Source organism: Aulonocara stuartgranti, assembly GCF_965226115.1.
Source record: "Aulonocara stuartgranti genome assembly, chromosome: 9".
In the NCBI taxonomy this organism is placed as follows: Eukaryota; Metazoa; Chordata; class Actinopteri; order Cichliformes; family Cichlidae; genus Aulonocara; species Aulonocara stuartgranti.
In genome coordinates, this window is record NC_138960.1 from 34628945 (window position 1) to 34650528 (window position 21584).

The following is a 21584-nucleotide window of genomic DNA, read 5'->3' on the forward strand; positions in this document are numbered from 1 at the left end:
TTACTCCAAAATGATATTTTAACAGGGTCAAAGACAGGGTAATAGACATACAGCAACATGAATTAGCAATTTTGGTGACTTAGAAAGTTGTCAGTGAACTGAGCTTCATAGCATGGCCTCTTAACTTCTTGTGAGTGATTATGAGTAACCACAGCTGCTGACTTCTCTGAGGCCAGTTAAATAGTACTCATTAGACACAAATGCTACAATGGGAAAGTCTATGGAGCTCAGCATAGATCTGAAAAAGCGAATTATTGATTTGGACAAGTCAGGAAAGTCACTTGGGGCCATTTCAAAGCAGCTGCATGTCCCAAGAGCAACAGTGCAAACAATTGTTTGTAAGTATAACGTGCATGGCACTGTTTCATCACTGCCAAGATCAGGAAGAAAACGCAAGCTATCACCTGCTGCTGAGAGAAAATTGGTCAGGAGGGTGAAGAGTCAACCAAGAATCACCAAAAAGCAGATCTGCCAAGAATTAGAAGCTGCTGGAACACAGGTGTTATTGTCCACAGTTATACGTGTTTTGCATCTCCATGGACTGAGAGGCTGCCGTGCAAGAAGGAAGCCCTCGCTCCAAAAGCGGCACCTTAAGGCTCGACTGAAGTTTGCTGCTGATCACGTGGACAAAGATAAGACCTTCTGGAGGAAAGTTCTGTGGTCAGACTAAACAAAAATCGAGCTTTTTGGCCACAATGTCCAGCAATATGTTTGGAGGAGAAAAAGTGAGGTTGCCAATGGAACTGGTGCTTTACAGAGAGTAAATGGGATAATGAAGGAGGAGGATTACCTTCAAATTCTTCAACATAACCTAAAATCATCACCTCGAAGGTTGGGTCTTGGGCACAGTTGCGTGTTCCAACAGGATAATGATCCCAAACACACATCAAAAGTGGTAAAGGAATGGCTAAGTCAGGCTAGAATAAGGGTTTTCGAATGGCCTTCCCAAAGTCCTGACTTAAACCCCATTGAAAACATGGACAATGCTGAAGAAACAAGTCCATGGTAATGGTAAAATGGTAAATGGCCTGTATTAGTATAGCGCTTTACTTAGTCCCCAAGGACCCCAAAGCGCTTTACACTACATTCAGTCATCCAGCCATTCACACACTGGTGATGGTAAGCTGCATTGTAGCCACAGCTGCCCTGGGGAGCACTGACAGAGGCGCCCCAGGGCAGTTAAATTTGATGTCAGAAAGCCATCAAATTTAACTGAACTGCACCAATTCTGTCAAGAGGAGTGGTCCAAGATTCAACCAGAAGCTTGTGGATGGCTACCAAAAGTGCCTAATTGAAGTGAAAATGGCTAAGGGACATGTAACTAAATATTAACACTGCTGTTGCACATTTTTGACCCAGCAGATGTGATCACTTTTCATGTTAACCCAAAATAAAGTCATGCTGCTGCACTGAAAAGAGCTCCTTGGTGTTCTTCCAGCAGGAGTTGGGCCTGGGCATCCCTGCAGAGACTGCATCCCCCATGACCTTGATAAGTGGTAGAAGATAAATAGGTGGCTAGATGTGGAAAAAAAGAAAGATTAAATTAAATATTGTAATACATAAAACTATAAATCTACTGCTTATTTGTTTGTTTGTGTGGCTTTATTTTGAACATGTTGAAATAATACAAGAACATCAAAGAAAAGAAAAAACACAATTAACCACAACAGAAAAAAAGCAAAACAGAATAATCCTAATAAATAATGTGGAGAAGCATGAGCCTGTGTAACCCCCCATCTTTTTTCTTTTTGTACCAATAATCATCACCCTTTTCTTCCTGTTTACATCGTATCCAATCATAAATCCTTTCTTTACATGTTTACATCGTGCGCCAGGAGGTAAACATATTTATGGATCTCTGTAACCAGTATGATCCTTATGGCCCTTATTATTTGTTATATGGACAATGATGATAGTGAGCATTTCTAAGTACTGGCCCAAACCTCTGCACAATAATTCATATAAAGTGAAAGCAGAATGTGTTTTGCTTTACTCAATATTGAAATGTTTCTTGGAACTGTGTTATGTATGTTTTATATGAGATTTCCATCTTATTTTATCATCTATTTTTGTTATCATCTATTATATCCATCTATACCAAGGAACCTATGCTGAACTCTTTCAATTTCCACAGCATCTACGTGAGTCTGCACTTTAGTTGGACAATTCCCAAACAGGATGATCCTTATCGCCCAGAAAAAACAAATATTTGTGAATCAGATACTTTACAAATAACTAAATAAATACTGAATCCTTATGGATCAAGTACAGAACCTCCAGGAACACCACAAGCATGATGAGGAATATTCTCCCAACTTTCAAATTGTTTCCTGTCCCTTAAATACTTTTACAATCAGATGTAAAATTATTTACATCTGATTGTAAAATTAGATGTAAATAATCCATCCCATATTGTTTAATAGTGATTATTAATTACGATTTCATGGTTGATTTTTTCTTAAATGCTTTTTGAAGATTTAGGAATAATCCAGCCACAAGCTGTTTCTGATCTACTTAATAATAATTAAGTGGAATTTTCACAACTTGACAAACCAGTATTTTTTTTCATTCAGAACTTTATTCAAATGGTGAGTAAATTTCCTCAACAGCCTTACGAGATGACGAACCACACTTATTAAACAAAAATCTTGAGAGAAAAAGTCAGAGAAGTAAAATAATAATAATACTTTTCATTTTTTTTCAGTCCCCTACAAAAGGTTAAGTCTTATCTTCTTTACAAATTCTGAGTAGCAAAACAAGAAAGGTTCACAAATAATACAATTTCTGACAGCTAAACCACAATGCTGTTGTCTGAGGCAATAATTATTATGGAGACTCACGCTTGCATCACCCTTAGCAATGTTCAAATGTTGCTAAAATCCAAAGGAAGTGTTGACAAAGAACATAAAGGTAAACTAAAACTAAATTAAAAGTATGCAACTAAAACTTTTATAACCACCCAGAGGAAGTGTATTAAACATATGCAAATACTCCATTTCCACTGACTGGCAGTTGCTGGTTTGAAAAATTCTAGCACTGGTAAATTTTTTCAGACTGTTTCCAGTTTGAACAGTTTTATCTAATAAGAACTTGTGTGAATCTAACCAAACCAAAACATTCTGTCTAAACTTTCACTGACTGAGCTAATGGAACATGAAACATTAACAAAGGCCCAAGTGTTTCTTTCATTTAGGCTTAAGTCCCCTTACAGTCCTGGAGGTAATTTAATTTGCTTATTTAACCTCTTAAGCCCCAAGGGGGTTTCTGAGCTTCCTGCTCGAAAATGTAATGCCCAAATTTAATTATTATATTATTTCTCGGCAATTACAAACTCTGTCCTTACAATCTTGGTATCAAAATAAAGCTAACACTTGGGAAATTTCATCAGAGGTGTAAATATTGAAGCAGATATTACTGTGTCAAAGTTACTGAGACTGGAACACAGAAAAAGTAAGTAGATTTTATCCTCGCCTAATTATATTTTTTAAATTTTTAGCATTTGAAAAATATGCCTCAGATCACATTTGGTTCCAGAAATTCAGTAACCAACATATAAACATCATCTGTGCAAAGATTCATGTTTCTAGAGTGAAACAGTGAAAAATTACAGCCCTGTCAAGACATGAATATCCAGACATTGTACAAAAATGTCCAATTTTGGCACACAATTGGACACCATGCCAGTTGATTTTTTTAGGTTTTAAAGAGCAGAAATTAACAAATTTTATTAACAGGCCTAAAAATGCTTTTTTAAAAAAAAAAAAAATTTTTTTTTGAAGAATTAACCACACATTTACATGGCAATGGCCCTTTTCTGCAGCGCGCCTGGAGCGTTTGATTGGCCTCTGGCCCTTTAAACTCTGAGGGGCTGTAACTTCGGTTTCTTTTGGTGAATTTGCGTGATTGACACCTCTTTTTAATCGTTTGAGCCAATAGATTCACAGTAACGATGCCACGTTCACGCCACTTCAACCAATCAGACGTTGTGATGCCAAAACCCACGTGGGCCCAAATTTACAGCATGTGGCGTCTGTTCAGTCACGTGTCTGTAGGTGGGTCTAAAATGGAGGTTGTTGACGGAAAATTGCTCTGATGCGGCTAGGTAGGTATGGTAACTACTGTTCACATGGCTACCAGCTACAATAACGGAGGAAATCGGGACGGTAAGCCAATTTTTGTCTTAGCGCAATTGCGCTGCTGTGTGTTTTTGTGGTCTTCTTTTACGGCTCATTCAGTGAATTTTGGTCTGATCGTGGTGAAACTTGGTGTGTGGAGTCAGTGATAGCCCTGGAAGCTAACCAGCCTATCTCTAGCTGGTTACACGAAGTCTGAAGAATTTCTGGTTCGGTTTTGTTTGTTTAGCGGACTTCTGCGCATTTACGTAACTGCTCGTTTAATCACGGCTTGTTTTTGGTGTGTTTGGTGGTTGTAGAAATGGTTTTTATGACATTTTAGCTGAGATTCTGAGGTTTCTGTGGATACCACACATGTCTGGACTTATATTTCTCAACCCGCGTTATAACCGATTAAACGTGATCTCCTCCTTTTTGCCCCCGGTACCGGGGGTGTGGGGCTTAAGTGTTTAACAATATTTCTTTTTATCATTTCAATCTCTAAACCACTTTTTTACTCTACATTTTTACTGGTTTTCTCAGGGCCTATAGAGAAACTAGCACCACTGCACAACAGACCAATAAGGTCATCAAACAATGGATAATCTAATGTACCACTTTGTTGTACTGCTACCGAACTTTAAAGGTACTGAAAGTTAAGACAGTACACAAAACGTGACACTAACTGAAATCTCAGGAATCTATATCTATTCTGTGCAGCCTGATCTCGAGGGTTTTAAGTCTGAGACCATAAGTCTGGCTAGATGCTTCGAGGCACTTCCTTTTATCCAGTGAAGGAAATGATTTCTGCTCAGCATGTTTGACCTGATGTTTCCACAGACCTCGCGATGAAGCAAATATTTTTGGGCACTGGTAACAATAAAACTGCTTATTTGCAATGTGGCTGCGCTTGTGAATGGTGTAGGAATTGTGAGTCCTGAAACTCTTGTCGCACTGGTCACAGTCATACTGTTGCTCTTTGTCGTGAACATGTGCATGTCGTGCGCGCATAGATGCTGAAATAAAGGATTTGTCACAGTGTTTGCACTTAAAAGGTTTCTCCCCAGTGTGGGTACGTTCGTGGTACTCAAATGAAGACAGGGAGTTGAATATCTTTCCACAAACTTCACAAGGAATTATTATCTCTTTGGTGTGGATGAGATGATGTATGCGGTAAGATCTTGAATGTCTGAAGCTTTTCCCACACTCGTCACAGGAGTATGGTCTTTCTCCAGTGTGCCCACGTTCATGAAGCGTGCGATGACCTGAGGATGTGAAACTTTTCTCACAATGTCGACACTTGAATGGTTTCTCCCCTGTGTGAATTCGTTTGTGTCTTCGGAGATTACCTGCGTTGGTGAATGATGACTCACAGACATCACAGACATGACCTTTAACCCCACTGTGGACAATTTTGTGGCATTTTAATAGACCCAGTGTTGGGAAGCCTTTCCCACATTCTTTGCAATAGTTCAGTTTGTGTCCAGTGTGCATGTTCTGGTGTCTTCTTAAGGTTAACAGCTGGCTGAAAGTGTTTCCACACTGGACGCAGCGGTATGGTTTATTGCCACAATGCTGACAGCGTCGAGGATTTGAGCCATATGTGCTGCTCCATTTCTGAAACAATTACCAAAGGTTATAAGGAAAACAATCTTGGGTTTATAAATTACAGTGAATAATGAGCTAACAAAAAGCTGCATAATCAGTTACAGTCTGAGATCTGAGGTATTTACTTCTCACATCTAACACACTGACTCCGCACTTACTGTCTAATGTCTAAAATACTTAAAACAATATGATATGAAAAAAAAAGATTTCAGAAAACATTTCTTGAAATCCATTCCAAATACCTGACAGTGATGGCACTTAATTGGTTTCTTTCCTTTGTGAATCTGTCGATGGTGCCACAGAGAGCTGGAACTTTTAAAACGCATACCACACTGGTCACATTTGACTGGTCTCTCCCCAGTGTGGTCTCGTTTGTGGATTATAAGGCTGCGATAATGGCTGTAAGCCTTCCCACACTGTTCACAGCGATGCGGTTTCTCCCCTGTGTGTGTAACTTTGTGGGCTTCTAGTCCAGAATACAAAGGAAAACATCTACCACATACTTCACAGCAGTACAGATCCTCTCCCGTGTGCATTCGTCTGTGTCTTTTCAGGGTCACTTTCTGGCTGAAGTTTTTTCCACAAAGGTCACAGCGATATGGCTTGAGTCCAGAGTGGGTATGCTGATGGAGAGTTAAGACTTGCTTGGAGGAAAAAGCTTTCCCACACTTATCACACTTGTATGGTTTCACTCCAGTATGCCTGTGTTGATGATTTTTTAAGTTACTCTTGCTGACAAAAGCCTTTCCACACAGCTCACAGCTGTGTGCCTTCACTCCACTGTGAACGAGCTCATGCCTCTTCAGGTATGCCAAATGAGCAAACTCCTTCCCACATTCATCACAGGAATGTAGTTTCACTCCAGAGTGGGAAACTAGGTGCACTGCTAAGCTACGTTTTTTGGCATAAGCTCTTTCACACTGGGTACACTTGTATGGTTTTTCTCCAGTGTGAGTGCGTAGATGAATTTTGAGGTTGCCGGACTGTGTGAATCCTTTCTCACACTTATCACAGCGGTATACTTTATCACCAAAGTGGACTCGCTGGTGCCTTCTGAGCTCAGCTGATGAAGTGAAAGCTTCCTCGCACTGGTCACAAGAGTAACGCTTCTCCCTTGTATGAAGTTTACTGTGTTTCTTTAGATTTCCTTTCAAGAGGAAAGCTTTTCCACATATCTCACACAGGTACTGTTTCACATTTTCATGTATTTTCTTATGTGTTTTGAGGCTGGCTGCCCAACAGAAAGCTTTTCCACACTGGTCACAGGAATGTTGTTTTTTCCCAGCATGGCTGTTCTGGTGTTCTCTGAGACTATTTTGTTTTGTGAATCCTTTCCCACACTCATCACACCAGAACCTTTTTTCTCCAGTGTGAGCTCTCTTATGTACCTTCAGGTAGTTGAGTATACTGAAGGACTTGCCACACTCCTCACAGGTGTACGGCTTCTCTCCAGTGTGGATGCGCAGGTGTCTTTTCAAGGCTGCTATATGATTAAATGACTTTCCACACTGGCCACAGGAGTACGGTCTCCTTCCAGTGTGGGTGTTCTGGTGTTCTTTTAAAGCACATAAAACTGGGAAAGCTTTCTCACATTGATCACAGGGATATGGTTTTTCTCCAGTGTGGGTGCGCTTGTGTACCGTGAGGGCAGATGTGTGACGAAAAGTCTTTTGACACTGGTCACAGCTGAAGGGTTTTTCTCCAGTGTGAATACGTGTGTGAATTCTTAGAGCTGCTGCTGTGATAAAAGCCTTTTCACAGTGCTCACAGTTGAAGGGTTTCACTCCAGAGTGGATGCGTTGGTGGTTTCTGAGCCGTTTTGCAGTGGGAAAAGCCTTTCCACATTCTTCGCAGGGGTGTGATTTGTCTTTGTTTGTTGCTGGGGAAGCCTTATCATCCTGAGATCGCTGAGTTCTCACTTTGCTTTGTCTTTTACATTTCTGGAACAACAAACAGATGCAGATTTATTTTTTGTTTGTTTGTTTTCTGTTCTCATGCTGTCCTCCCATAGGAGCCCAGCATGAGCAGAGGTCTCTTTTATCACTCTTGGACTTTCTCATTGTATTGTACATTTCTGTGTTTTTCCGTAATACTACTGATCTCTGATCTGTCTCCCCATGTGATGTCTGTGTTGTGTATGTAAGGTCGGGGGGGGGGGGGGGGGGGGCATTTCACTGCAGGGCAACTTGCATGTGGCGAATAAAGTTCTGATTGATTGATTGAGGAGTAGAGACAGTGAGTGCAAAGTATTCATAGTCAACCTTAAACCACATTGTTCTCTCATGAGAAAAAGGTGAGACCCATCTTTGTGACATTTTGTGTGATTAGGGCTGGGCCACATCATACAGTTCATGATGATACCATTATAATGTTGGGCAATGATAAGAAAATGAAATATCGCAATAGAATATGGGTAAAACGCAGATGCGCAGTGCCTTTGTTTTCATACACACATTGCGGAAAAAGCATGGTGGCAACGGAGAATGAGAAGAGCGAAACCGGATCGTTAAATGAAACAGATGAACCACAATTGGTTTGTAAAAATGCTGCAACTTCAGTGGTGTGGAACTGGTTTGGCTTTCATCCGTCAGATACACACCAAAGCACTATTTTTGGTAGAACAAGCGGGCCGTCATTATTACCGAACCGATTTTATGTGCACGGCCCTCAAAAATCTGTCAAAAAATGTTTTAGTACGACTTTGCTGAGCTACGAAGCCGCACCGCTTGATGGATTGTCGGAGCATTACGGCTATCGTAGGCGGAGCCTCGCGGAGTGATACGTACTGTGCTTCAACATAATGCTACTGTATTGTGTGTGTATAAGCTCTTTTTAAGTTTTGTGGATATTATACATGGTTATGCTGAGGATATGTCGGCCAGTTTCCACTGGAAACGCCTTTTGGTTAAACTGTCAGCGAGGAATTTACACTGTTACATTTTTATATAACTTTAATTCACATAAAACAGCTGCTTGTTTAAGTGAAAATACATAGATGGGTTTGTTTGTTTTTTTGCACTAATAAAGTTGAGTTGTAAAGTATTTTGTCTAGTGTCAGTTATATCGTTATCGCAAATTTTCAAATGTATATCGTGATAAATATCTTTGGTCATATCGCCCTGCTCTACTTGTAAATCAAATATGTAGTTGTGAACTGAGTTTTGTAACCATGTAAACCAAAATATCTGAACATTTTATGTTTGTGCATCTGCAGATGAGAATTTGTGTGTTTGTAAAAAATATTTACACGAGTTACAATTTTTTTTGTTAAGGCCTGGTTACAGCAAAAAACTACGTGTAAAACTCTGCGCTCAGGTTTCCTGGCTGTGTGTGAGTTTCAACTTACAAGTAGGGGTGGGCGATAGAAACGATATACGATAGAAACAATATAAATTTGGCCAACGATAGAGATTTTGACTATATCGCTCTATCGCGATAGCGCGTGTTGATGATGTCATCAAGCTGCGCCTGTTTTGGTCTAAAGCATCGCAGCGGCTGCTGTCATATGTCACTGTATGATAATACAACCATTATCATCTGCAAATTATGCCAGGCGACAGTCATAGCAAAGAGATGAAGCAGTTTTATCGAGTGGAAGAGAAGTTGGCGTTCATCCTCCAGCTTCACTGTGCTAATGTTATGCTAACATAGCTGTTAGCTAGCAATCACGTAGCACAACATTATATATCAGGTAGTCAGACTTCAGTAACCCCTAAAACGTCACTGCTGTTTAGTTTTCTGTCTTCATTTATGTTGGAAGTGATAGCAGAGCTGTACGTTTGAATTAGTTTCAAAAATCTCTTAGAACATGTCATGTTTAGGTGTAAACTAGCGAGCTAACTTCCTGTTAACTTCTATCTCTGTTAAATTGAATAAATTCTGTTTTCATGGATGCATCGATGTAAAACTTAATTGTTACACCCGATAAAGCAGCAACGCTGATGATTTAATTAAAGATGAAAGAATTTAGACCGTTTTTAACTCTTAGTATTCGTTTGACTTTGGGACCTGAAGATGACGGAGTTTTGGACCCAGATTACTCCGCGAAGCTTTTCACTACGGCAGCCATAATGCTCTGACAATCCATCAAGCTGTGCAGCTTACCAAAGTTGTACTAAAACATTTTTTAACAGATTTCTGCACGCAGAAATCGGTTCGAGGTCAGTAAGCACAACCAGAATTCATACATAAGGCACACTCTCGATTTTTGAGAAAATTAAAAGATTTTTAGTGTGGAAAATACGTTACACAGAAGAAAAGAATATATCACGATATATATCGTTACCGCACATGCTTCAAATTATATCACCTTATGAATTTTAGGCCATATCGCCCAGCCCTACTTACAAGTGCAAAGTTTTACTCAATCTTTGGGTTTGGCTGTCGGAGGGGTGCTTTACTGAGCCTCGGGTCCTGGAAGGGTAATGCAGTTTGAGGCTGGAGGATCTCTATATAAATATCCCGTAGGGGTCATACAAGCTAGGTCCCTTAACTGTAGCTGTTGAAAGGATAAAGTTGTGGTATGTCAGTGGTCAGAAATACCTTTACTACGTTAGTATTACTTAAACACAAAGTCAGGACTGACCAGGGACCATTGCTGTGAGTCACAGTGCGCAGCATAAAGGCCCATTCACAACAGATGTGGTGTCACTGCACTCACTTGGGGTCATATTTTTGCAGCAGCTCTACGTGTACTAGATGCACCTGCTCCTTGTCATTTCAAAACACGTATATCTCTGACGTTATATCCTCTACAACAGTTTCTGTTGTATTATGTTCAAATGTTCAATAGGAAACAACTCATTCATAATGAAAGAAAGCTTTGTAACTATCCCGGCTAGTGAAGAGTGTCCTTTCCACAACACTTCCTTCCCCCTGAGGTCCACAGAGCTGTTGAAAAGGCTCTGGAGGTCTCTGTGCAAGCACATAAACCTGTGACACACTAATCACCGAACTCAGACACGCACAGACTGTTGTCCTTCGTTGTGATGAAGGACCTGAAGCTCAGTAAAACACCCCTCCGACAGCCAAACTCATCTGCTCTCTGATTGGATTGTAAAATTTGTAAATTTACTCATAAGTTGAAACTCACACACAGTCAGGGAAGCTAAGCACAGAGGTTTTTGCTTTGTATCTGTAAGCAGACAAAGAAATGTGTAACGTGTGCAAATTTGGATTTAGCTGTTATTTGTAGCCATCACGTCGCACAGACACACACACTGTTTATGATGAAACAGGGAGCTGCGCTCCATCAAAATCTATCATCAACAGTTTTGTGTCAGAGCACATCACTGACACCGAGGTGCACTCCTCACCTTCTTTGAAGAGCCCATTGTTCCTCTGCAGCGGCTGAAGGAGGATCGAGCTCCTCTTCCTCAGATCGTCTTCATCCCACCATCACATCAGCCTCCGTCTGTGTTTTCAGATTTCGACTCCACCCTTTATCTCGTAGATTCAGGATTCAATCCTAAACGTAAACATGACATAAAAGTCTGTAGATGATAAAGAACGTGTTCGTCACTGACTCTGAACACGCGTGAGTAGAAACGCACTCCTTCATCTCAGGTGAAACTATTGAGGAACAAACACGCGTTTATCATGACTCTGGTTTTACTGGCCCATCAACACAGTTTATAAACTGGTATATGTCACCTTGTTGCTTTGTCTGTAAGTGGTCATGTGATTGACCACGACTCCTTTATCCTTCCTCAGTCAAACAGCAGCACTCATGTGATTCTTTTGCCCCCTGAGCTCCAGGTGTGGTGCTAGACAGTCAACGCCGTTATTCCCATCACTGGTACTGTGACTGCGCTTTTACGAGATTTTAATGGTCTTCTTTTAACCGTCGACTCGGGTTGCTCTGTGTTTTAGTCCTTTTAGGTTTGACTCCTGCCTTTGGGATCTATTTTTAGGAAATACAACATTCCCTTTCACTGTTATGCTGATGAAATCAAAATTTACTTCCCCTTGAAACTGGACGTCTCAGTCCCAGTGCAGCCTTTAACTGTTTACATGATGTTAAAGACTGGTCAACACAGAGTTTTCTTACACTAAATGAAAATAAAACTGAAGTGTCGGTTTTTGGAACTCACGCCTCTTTGAACAAGTTAGCCGATACCCTCGGTCCTCTAGCTTCTCATCTTTCTCTCACTGTAAGGAGTGGTTTTAGATATCTCCTTTAAATTAGAGAAGCAAGTGTCCACAGATGTGACAACAAGTTTTTATCAGTTATGTGAAATTGCCAAAGCTAAGCCTGATCTTCCCCCAGGAGACCTACAAACACTTATTCATGCCTTCATCACTGCAGTTCCCTCTGTTTGGGTCTCCAACACTCTCCATCGCTTGCAGTTATGCTGCTGCACGTCTTTTAACAGGTCTTAGAATGTATGAACACATCACTCCAGTTTTAGCAAACTTACACTGGCTCCCTGTAAAGTATCATATTGATTTTAAGATTCTTTTACTTAATTTTAAAGTTTTAAATAATATGGCACCCAGTTATTTAAACGAACTCCTCAACATGTACGACCCCAAAAGAGCACCCAGATCGTCCAGCCAGATTCAGTCTTTTAAATCACGTCTTAAAACTCACTTTTTACTTTGCTTTTAATTCAAGTTCAGTTTGAGTACCATCAGGCCTGTTTGGTGTTTTTAATGTTAATTTATTGTCATTTATCTGTATTTGTTTCTCTATTGTTTTTTCTTGTTCTTAACCTGTTGTGAAGCACTTTGGTTAACTCTGTTCCTTTTAAATGTGCTATACAAACACATTTTGAATTGAATTGAATCAACCTGGGGATGTGAGCTGCTTTATAAAAATCACCTGAAGAAGAATCTGTTGCGCACACATGAGGAAGTTTCTCCATAAAAGCAGGTAAAACCGTCTCTTTGCAGGTGAAATTTGAAAAAAAGGTTAAAGGCAATGAAATGGCAAATATCAGATCCACACAAAACTGTTCTCTGCACTACAATGTGATGCAATATGATTTACTCAAGTACCTTACTGAAGTAAACTTTGGATGTACTTGTTAATATGCAAACATTGTACTTTAAAGTTTTACTTCCTTCTTATTTTACAGATGTTCTACATGATGCTGCAGCAGAGGGGAATTCATTCAAACCATCTGCAGCTGCAACATTAAAATGAATAATATTATTATCGCAGATAAACCGTGTTTAATGAGTACGTCACGTCGACACTTAAACTTTGACTGCGAGTCTAAATTCGTGTTTTCAGGCTGTGGTGGAGACACTTTCGTGTGGCGCAGTGGGCTCGCGTTGTCTCCACCAGCCCGTCTCACACGTGTCAGCTTCAGGTATGCAGCTGCCTCCGCACGCGCCTAATGAGCGTCCGGGACATAGCGGGCTAACCTCAGGCGCAAACGCGGTGGTTTCCTCCGGACGAGCTCAGGCCACAAACCCGGGCTGGAAGTCTTGGGTAGGCTGGACGGTTGCGCTGAAGCGGATCTTCAATTTTTATCCTTCTTTTTCTGCAGCTGCTTCTTCTTCTTGTCTGACTGTACTTCCGTTGTTCCACCACCTCCGATCCGCATCATCGCCACCTGCTGGTCTGGAGTGCGAAGCAATAAACGAGCCTCCGTGAGCTGTGGAGGGCCTCACTTGCCAAAATAAGTCAAATTATTACATCATTTAACAATTAATTAAACACATGTCATTAACTAATTAAAAATGGAAGTAATTAAGTAGCTAATTAATTAAAGTATAATTAATTAATTAAATTATTTTTCTTTGAAGTTTGTAAAATATTTTGTTTGCAATTTCAGAATCAGCATACTTTAAGGAAAATGATGTGAGTTACAGTTGCTCCAGTACAGTAACAGTAAGAAAAACAGGCTAGACTATTTAACCATATAATATGTTACAGATTTAAGAAATAGCACAATATATACACAAATCACTCCATAATGGGATTGACAGAGGTGGTTATAAATAAATATCAAGAATACTGGCAGCAATATTACTGAGTAGAAAGAGGGTGTGCAAAAAAAAGGGTGTAACTATTGCAGTGTTTACAGTGTGTTAGATGGAGGAGTTGTACAGGGAGACGGCCACAGGCAGGAATGATTTCCTGTGTTGGTCAGTGGTGCTTTTGGGTCATCTCGGTCTCCCACTGAACGTGCTCCTGTGGCTACCCAGTACGTCATGGAGTGGGTGGGAGGTATTGCCCAGTATTGTCTTAATCTTGGACAACATCCACCTCTCAGACACCACCCTAACAGAGTCCAGCTCCATCGCCACAACATTACTGGCCTTGTGGATCAGTTTATTTAGTCTGTTGGCATCTGCGACCCTCAACCTGCTGCCCCAGCATGCAACAGCGTCGTAGATGTCACTGGCCACAACTGACTCCTGATTGACTGATTGATATGAGCCAGCAGCCTTTGAACAGCTGCAGTTAGGAGGATGTTTTCTTGCAGAGTTTTCTTCTAGGATGTGGAAAAAGCCTGATGGTACAACAACAGAAGTCTGGCTTCTTTGATACTGAGGAAAGAATTTCATTGTCCTCCAAATTTATCTTCTGAACATCTTCAAACTCTGTTTCGATGTGTCCAGCTGAAGAATAGTGGTTGAACAAAACAAGCCTTTAACCAGTGTTTATGTGTGCATCGGCTCATAAGTTCTGCTGCATGTCTGACACTTGTAAGACAGACAAACATTCATCCTCATGGATGTCTCAGAACTGTGGGAAGAAGCCCGGGTTCGTGTAGAGAAGCCACATAGGGACACGGATGGACTGATGTGACCACTGCACCACTTATTTCTTTCTTTTTTCCCCACTGCAGGACAGAAATCATTCATTCTTGGGGAGCATGGCCAGACTTTAGGCTGGAATTGATGCACTGTAGAGCTGCACCTGTTTATGATAGGCAGAACTATTAGTGTACTATTAAAAGTTAAATAAAGGTTCTCTTTACTCAGCTGCAGCGATAGGGCTCAGTGTTCTTCTGTGTTTGTCTCCATCTAGTGGACAATCACATTTACTACATGCCAGCTTGCTCCCCCACCTTCAATAAAACAATTGTTGTATTATTAACTGGGTCTGTTTATATTTTGCAATAAGAGGTGAACTAAGAGTTTCCGGTGACTGACTGTGAGGCGTTTTAGCATCACAAACAGGAGAAACGTTTTTGTGGCATCTCAGCAGAGGTGGTGGGTTTCTGGGAGTTTTGTGGAGACTTCTGGTGCATTTGTTTTTTCATTTCTGCTCCCTCAGCGTAGTTTGTCTGCACCACTTGTTTCATTTATAACCCTAAATCAATAATAGAACATTACTTCAGCTCTGAGTGGGCTATTTATATAGACCATAAAATAAATAATCAAACAACAAGAAATTGTTTCCTAAAAGTTAATGAAAGTATTTTATTTACTTCATCGCGTTTCCGTTCTTATGATCTAATTTAAAACCTGCTTTATTCAATGTTAACTTTAAACCGTAACAACGCTATCAATAAAGGTTATTAAAACCCCCATTAGCTGTGTCCCTCCGCCCCGATGTTTAAAACTCCTCTCCCTCTTCTGCCACGTTTTTGCTCCTCTCCAGAGGGAGGAACGACACTGGGAAGCAGCGCAGGAATCTGATTGGTGAGAAAACACAAGAACCCGCCTGTTGCCCCACCCACACACTCATTAGGCAGCTCTGATTTGTGAACTACTAAGCCAATCACGGTTACCATGGACGTTGGCTTTGCTGGTATCCAAGTGAGGACGTGATTTTTGGTGAACGCGTCGCTCCATCGCACAGAGCGGAGAGCAGAAAGCGAACAGGAGCTTTCACCGCGACAACCACGGCCAGGTTAGAGAGTCACCTCATCGCTGCTTGACTGAAACAAACATCGGATACTTTACGAAGCAATGGCGCAGAGAAAGAATCCCAGAAACCACTCAAAAAAAGGTACGTACCCTTTATCTGACTGGGTTCTCCCGCCTGTGTCTCTAATTCAGACTTCCGTTTAACATTCTGCAGTTTATAGCTATTTTCAGTCTTTGGAAAGGATCGCGTGTAGTACATCAAAAGCGAGAATATATTTTTAATCCATAAGATTAGTTCTTCGATTCGGCTAATACACTGATACAAAATATAACGTAGACTCCTACTTTCGGAGGTAGATCTCCCGTGGTTCCAGCAGCGAAAAGTGCGCACTGCCTGGCGTCCTGAAGCGTCATTAACATGCTGTTAAATATCTAATTATAATAAACGCATCACAATTGCTGTATTTTACTGAAGCCGAGTGGAGAAGTGGTTTTTAAATATTCCCGCAGATGTCGTATTTTATGTTTATAACTTGTAGCGCCGTCTCTAAACAAATGCATATACGACTGGAAGAATTTTCAATGGAGTCTGGTTGGATGTTCTCGCGATACAAGAGAGCGGGACTGGTTTCGCCCCTTTCTCTGCTAGCGCTGCTAAATGATCACAATAAAGCAGACTCCCAGTTTAACCTCCCTGATAAATCCCGGCATGCTCTGTGTGATTATAGCTTCATTGCCCATCGGTAACATGAAAGTGGCCGTGGAAACGACGCTAAGCTAACCTAGCCCCCATCAATAACAGCCTGCTAACGGCAGCTAACTTTCTCCCAGGCAGCAGCGAGGGGTTCATGTTATCTCTGTTATCTGTGCGGGAGTTTACTGGCCCCGCTCATTATTTACACATTTATAAGCCCGATATAAACCGGGTTATTCCTCACTGCAATCTGTAATTAATTTAAAGGGCAAAAACACATGAATCATGCTTTCACTGACATTCCTGAGACAGTCTGAGGTCTTTACACAGGGTCCCCAAAAGCCTGAAATACAAACACATATAATTTCACATCAAAGATAAATGTTGGGTGTTACAAAGTGCTCACTGCTGCTGCTGTCACATTTTAGCTTTTAAACATTCAACAGTGTTACCTCCACGTTTCTCTCACACATGCTTTCCATTTGTAACAACACATGCAAACATCTGTTCGATCAGGTGAGAGCAAGAATAACACCCGTTTGACATCCGTGACTGTGTGCACACACAACTCTGACACGCACACACAGATATAAACACACACACACACAGTGACGAGTGATGGATCGTAAGGTTCTTATCACATAAAAGCAGAACTGGCTGTAATGAGGTACTCTAAGACCAGAGCAGCCTCTTCATGGTTGTTAATACAAACAGGAAGTTTGCTTTTTTTTCACAAACCATGAAGAGTGCCCCCCCCCCCCCCCCCCCCCCACACACACACACGTGTTATTAGAGCCTCTTTATTTTTCACGTGTCCAAATGCCCAAACATCATGTGTAACCCTCCATGCTGGTGTGAGCTTGTAAACCTGTGATATGAGCACTGGGAATAATTTTCCGACCACTATGAGGAAATCTTGGCTGAATATAAAAGCACCTGGAACAGCTGGCTTTTGATGTACTTGTTCAGCTGCTGTTTAAAAGGTGGCTGGAGACCACAAACAAAATCGTTGTGATTTCCAATCAGCTTCCAGTGTTGTTGCTAAGGAGACGGACCACTCACAGTCAGCTGCTGTCTTCAGAGTGACTTTGGTGGGTCGAGGTGGAGATAAAAGGGTAATACAGCTCAGTCGCTCTGCTATCAGTTCATTAGAATCAAGTTGGCAATTCCAGAAGTTGCTTCACAAAGAGTGATACAGTTGCTGAAGGGCAGCAGCTTTACTGTAAAACTACACAGGTTGGTTTTTATACAGGCAGCCGAGTCAGCGCTGGAAAGATAAGCTGTGCTCATCAGTGCACCACTATCACACTTGTTCTCTTAGTCTGCAAGATTACACTATTGTGCTGTTTCCATTTCGTTGTATATTCAGTACCAGTAGGCGCTTCGAGTCACGAGCGCCAAACGCAGTGATGTGATTGGTCAGGTCTGTTTATTAAATATGAAAAATCGAGCACGATCCAAAAAACTGAAGTGCCTGAAATTCGTCCTATTAAATTACGCTGTTGGCGATGCATTAAGAGCAGGAAAATATCTTTAACACATGAAATTATTTGACCCATTTTATGCGTTTGGTGCATAAAGACCTCGAGAGTAAACGTTGTCAGCCTGAGTCGGACCGTACATTGACCTCTGACCTCTGGTCGTCCGGAGCCTGAACCTGTGGGTCATACCTGCTGATACCGTCGTTACTCTTGTGTTTGAACCATCGCGAGCGCTTGAACTGCCGTTTGTGTTCTCGGATCTCGTCTTTAAAATAGGTCATCCAAAAATATTTGTATTCAGGGGGAAAACGCGCTCTGCTTGCAAAACTGCCACACTTATGGGGGTGTTATCCACCATTAACACCCACTTCACTCAGAGCCCCAACAATCATTGGTTCCCTGCTGTGGTTCAGGACCAGTACAGCACCTTGGTTTTTCTGGCGTGGCCGTACTACCTGCTGATTATTTCTGAAACGCCGCAACAGCTGAGAGAGTCCAGAAATGCCGGTGTCAAGGTTATGCAGGGGCTATTCTGTCCTCTCTGGCATCTCTCAGCCAGCGTCGCAGGGTTTGTCAGCTCTAATAATAGTGTGGATCAGGTTCAGCAGCCCGTCACAATCCCTGTGCTGCTGGGAGGAAGAGGAGGAGGAGCTCCTTCACTCTTTGTCTTTGCTCGGAGACGCTGAGAGTCGCTGAAGCTTTTTGACGATCGTTCGTTTAGAGTCTTTGTTCTTTCGGATTGTTTTTGTCTCCTTCTGTCACTTCGTTGAGTTCCTCCTCGAACTTTTAAAGCTGCTTGTTTTCTTCAAGCACGCCGTCACCTGGTTGAGAAGACTCCGATAGTTTTGGTGCGTTAATCTTCGGTCTGTGACGTCTTCAGGTTTTGTCCTGCAGGTCAGTTTCATCTTGTGCGTGAAGGAGCTTCACTTTCTGTTTTTAATGTTTTTGATGCTGGTTTAGTGTGGTGCTTCCACCCATGGAGCGATACCGCCACTACGGCACCTCCTACACCTCCTCTCCTGGTGCAGCTCATGTAGAGGAGATCCACGCCGAGGAGGAGGAGGAGGTGGAGGAGGTGATGTACACTGAAGAGGAGGTGGAGCCGCTGTTAGAGGATGAAACGCAGCCTCTGCTGCAGGAGACAGGTAGGACTGAGGCATGCATGAGGTTTGGTTCAGTTTAGGTTTGGCTCTCACCTGGTCGGGTTTGGCTCGTTTAGGAGGCGTGAAGCGGGAGGAGGAAGTGACACGTGCACAGAAGGAAGTGCAGCCTGTTGTCCAGGAGACAGGTAGGACAGGCATGGACTGGCCCGGTTTGGAACACTTCTTAGGTCAGAGTTTCGTGTGGTTTCACCTCGTATGGTGTGCAGCATGCTTTTAACACAAACTCGGCTACATCCTGTGGCAGCTTTTCACAATAAAAGCTGCCAAGATGAACCCTGGTGATGCTGTGAAGGCTTGTGGTGATTTTGGTGTGAAGCGAATGTGTCTCGGCATCAGTTTGTTGGCGTCGGTATTCAGATTACACGTCATTGTGTCTAATCCAAAATCTTTTAACATCAGGTTTAGGTTTAAGCAGACTTTTCACCGGAGCAACGCTGTTTCTCTGTAGGCTTCCAGCAGGTACAGTGATAATGTTTTTATAGGAATCGTACAATCGCAGTTGTTGCATCGCCCTGATTTTCAGTTACACTTTGATGAAGGTTACGGTGCAGGGTGGGAGGTCGCTGCGCAGCTGTGGATTGAATTTCCATCCAAAGTGTAAATTCCCAGTAACTCAGACAAAGTACTTGAAACCCAAAGTGACCAAAGTTTGCTTGAGTTTCTCGGGTTTGTGGGACGTCAGGTCAGCAGTGATGAGGACGATTTACTGGGTTTACTGGGCTGTAAAGTCCACGTTCCCACCCTGAGAGAGGTGTGTGAGGGTCGTGAGTAAATGTCCATGCCTTACTTGGATACAGGAAGCTGCTGTTTGCTGTGCTGTAGCAGTGCTTGGTTACACAAAGGGGGTTTGTGTCTCCGGCTGGAATTGAACCAGCAATCATTTACTTAAACCCGCAGCAGGGTGTCCCACTGGGGGCGCCGTGGCTGCTTCGATGACTTTGGCTCCGTCCACACTCGCCCGGATAAGTTTGAAAATGTCTGAAAGCGCTCCGCGTCCACACTGGCGCTTTCAGTCGTTTTCACAGAGTTGTGCGTCCACATTGAAACAACTGAAGCGCTTACGGTCCAGTCCTGCACATGCGTGAAACACAAGAAGCTTCATTTCTGTCTGCCGTTTATTAGTTTCCGGCTCTTTGTAACGTCGCGTCAGAATGTCGAGGGAAAGCACCGAGTTATTTAAACGGACTCACAATGAGGTGGAGTTGTTGCTGCGAGTAACACAAAAGTACAAAGTTGCAAAAGCGAGTGAGAATGAAAGAATTTGAGGAAAAGCTCTCTGGAGCATCTACAGACTGATATTAATCTTTAATAAGGCTGTCAAACACCTGCTGTATAACGCCCTCCGCTATCTTAGTTTCATTGGTCACATGACTGCATCACATGACTAAAATGTGTCATCGTTTTTGAAAAGGCTCGGGGTTCGCTGTCCACACCGCAATGCGAAAACTGGGTTTTCAAATGTGTCCGCTTTGGAGAACGTTTCCAAAGGTTTCTGCAAACGGCGTCTCAGTGTGGACGGGAGGCCAAAAAGATGCGTTTTCAAACCAAAGCGTATTCGTAGCCTCAGTGCGGACGTAGCCTCAGTGTGGACGTAACCTCAGTGCGGACGTAGCCTTAGTGTGGACGTAGCCTCAGTGCGGACGTAGCCTTAGTGTGGACGTAACCTCAGTGCGGACGTAGCCTCAGTGTGGACGTAGCCTCAGTGTGGACGTAGCCTCAGTGCGGACGTAACCTCAGTGTGGACGTAGCCTCAGTGCGGACGTAGCCTCAGTGTGGACGTAGCCTCAGTGCGGACGTAACCTCAGTGTGGACGTAGCCTCAGTGCGGACGTAGCCTCAGTGCGGACGTAGCCTTAGTGTGGACGTAGCCTCAGTGCGGACGTAGCCTCAGTGCGGACGTAGCCTCAGTGTGGACGTAGCCTCAGTGTGGACGCAGCCTCAGTGTGGACGTAGCCTCAGTGCGGACGCAGCCTCAGTGTGGACGTAGCCTCAGTGCGGACGTAGCCTTAGTGTGGACGTAGCCTCAGTGCGGACGTAGCCTCAGTGCGGACGTAGCCTCAGTGTGGACGTAGGCTCAGTGCGGACGTAGCCTCAGTGTGGACGCAGCCTTAGATAACCGTAACCTTTGCTCTTTAAACTCTAAAGCTAGTTCTTCGTCCTGGTGTCTGAACCAGGTGAAACTCACAGCACCTTAGCTGTGACCCACAAACACTGCCGGGTGTTTATCAGCCACATCAGGACCGAGGTGATGCTTTTTCCATCACTGCTGTCATTACGTGCTGCTTTCTACAGTCTTTAGTGCTTTTAGAGACACTTGAGGTGTTTTAACCGCACACGTGTTGAACGCAGCCTCGGGCTATTTCAGGAGTGCTCTTAGTGACATTTTCACGCAGTGCAAAAGCAGACAGCTGTTCTTTATCTGCAGCCTGTTCAGTCCTGAAACAGCTGTTGTCATCTCTCTCTCTGTCGGGGTCATATTGACTCGGTGTCTCTCGCTCTATTCCTGGGTCGGGTTGTCCTTTGTGGAGCCATGTTGCCCCTCTCTCTGTTCCCTCTTTGTTTTTCCTGGACGTTCAGACTTTCACCAGAAGTTTTCCTTCAGCCGACACTCCGACCTACAGTTTAATCACGTCATAGCGCTCTCCGCCTGTACTTCCTGTCTCGCTCTCCCACTCGGTCTCCTTGTTTTCCCAAAGCACTTAAAATAGTACGACAATGTGCCAAATCTGTCCTGAGGAAAACCAGCTGGAAACATG

The 21584-nt window shown here is 42.7% G+C and overlaps 3 protein-coding genes across 11 annotated transcripts in view; 2 read left to right on the forward strand and 1 right to left on the reverse strand.

The window, feature by feature from the left end:
- Positions 1 to 1632: 1632 nt before the first annotated feature.
- Positions 1633 to 13268, reverse strand: LOC309714137 (uncharacterized protein). Of its 2 annotated transcripts, none has more exons than XM_082546341.1 (4): positions 11373 to 13268; positions 11036 to 11187; positions 5963 to 7660; positions 1633 to 5729 (listed from the first exon to the last, which is right to left on the reverse strand). In XM_082546341.1, the coding sequence occupies exons 2-4, from the start codon at positions 11051 to 11053 to the stop codon at positions 4806 to 4808; spliced, it is 2640 nt and encodes an 879-aa protein (XP_082402467.1). In that variant the 5' UTR covers positions 11054 to 11187; positions 11373 to 13268; the 3' UTR covers positions 1633 to 4805. The 2 variants fall into 2 exon arrangements, with proteins under 2 accessions (XP_082402467.1, XP_082402466.1); XM_082546340.1 differs by having other exon boundaries at positions 13092 to 13267.
- A 2131-nt stretch (positions 13269 to 15399) lies between these two features.
- Positions 15400 to 21584, forward strand: part of unm_hu7910 (un-named hu7910) — a 49147-nt gene continuing 42962 nt past the window's right edge. For 3 of the 8 annotated variants that reach the window (XM_082546337.1, XM_082546335.1, XM_082546338.1), the window contains exon 1: positions 15418 to 15633. In XM_082546337.1, the coding sequence (XP_082402463.1) occupies positions 15594 to 15633 (40 nt within the window). In that variant the 5' untranslated portion in view covers positions 15418 to 15593. Of the gene's footprint in view, positions 15634 to 21584 lie in introns of all 8 variants that reach the window. The other 5 variants (XM_082546331.1, XM_082546332.1, XM_082546333.1 and 2 more) reach the window with 4 other exon arrangements.
- On the forward strand, positions 18345 to 19601 carry LOC309714565 (uncharacterized protein; the record flags this gene model as incomplete). Its single annotated transcript, XM_082547109.1, has 5 exons — positions 18345 to 18514; positions 18627 to 18811; positions 18886 to 18954; positions 19278 to 19288; positions 19512 to 19601. The coding sequence occupies exons 2-5, from the start codon at positions 18643 to 18645 to the stop codon at positions 19599 to 19601; spliced, it is 339 nt and encodes a 112-aa protein (XP_082403235.1). The 5' UTR covers positions 18345 to 18514; positions 18627 to 18642.

Coding starts and splice junctions, on each gene's coding strand:
- LOC309714137 (XM_082546341.1), bottom strand. Junction 5,730..5,962: donor TTAAGTGCCATCACTGTCAG/GTATTTGGAATG, acceptor TAATTGTTTCAG/AAATGGAGCAGCACATATGG.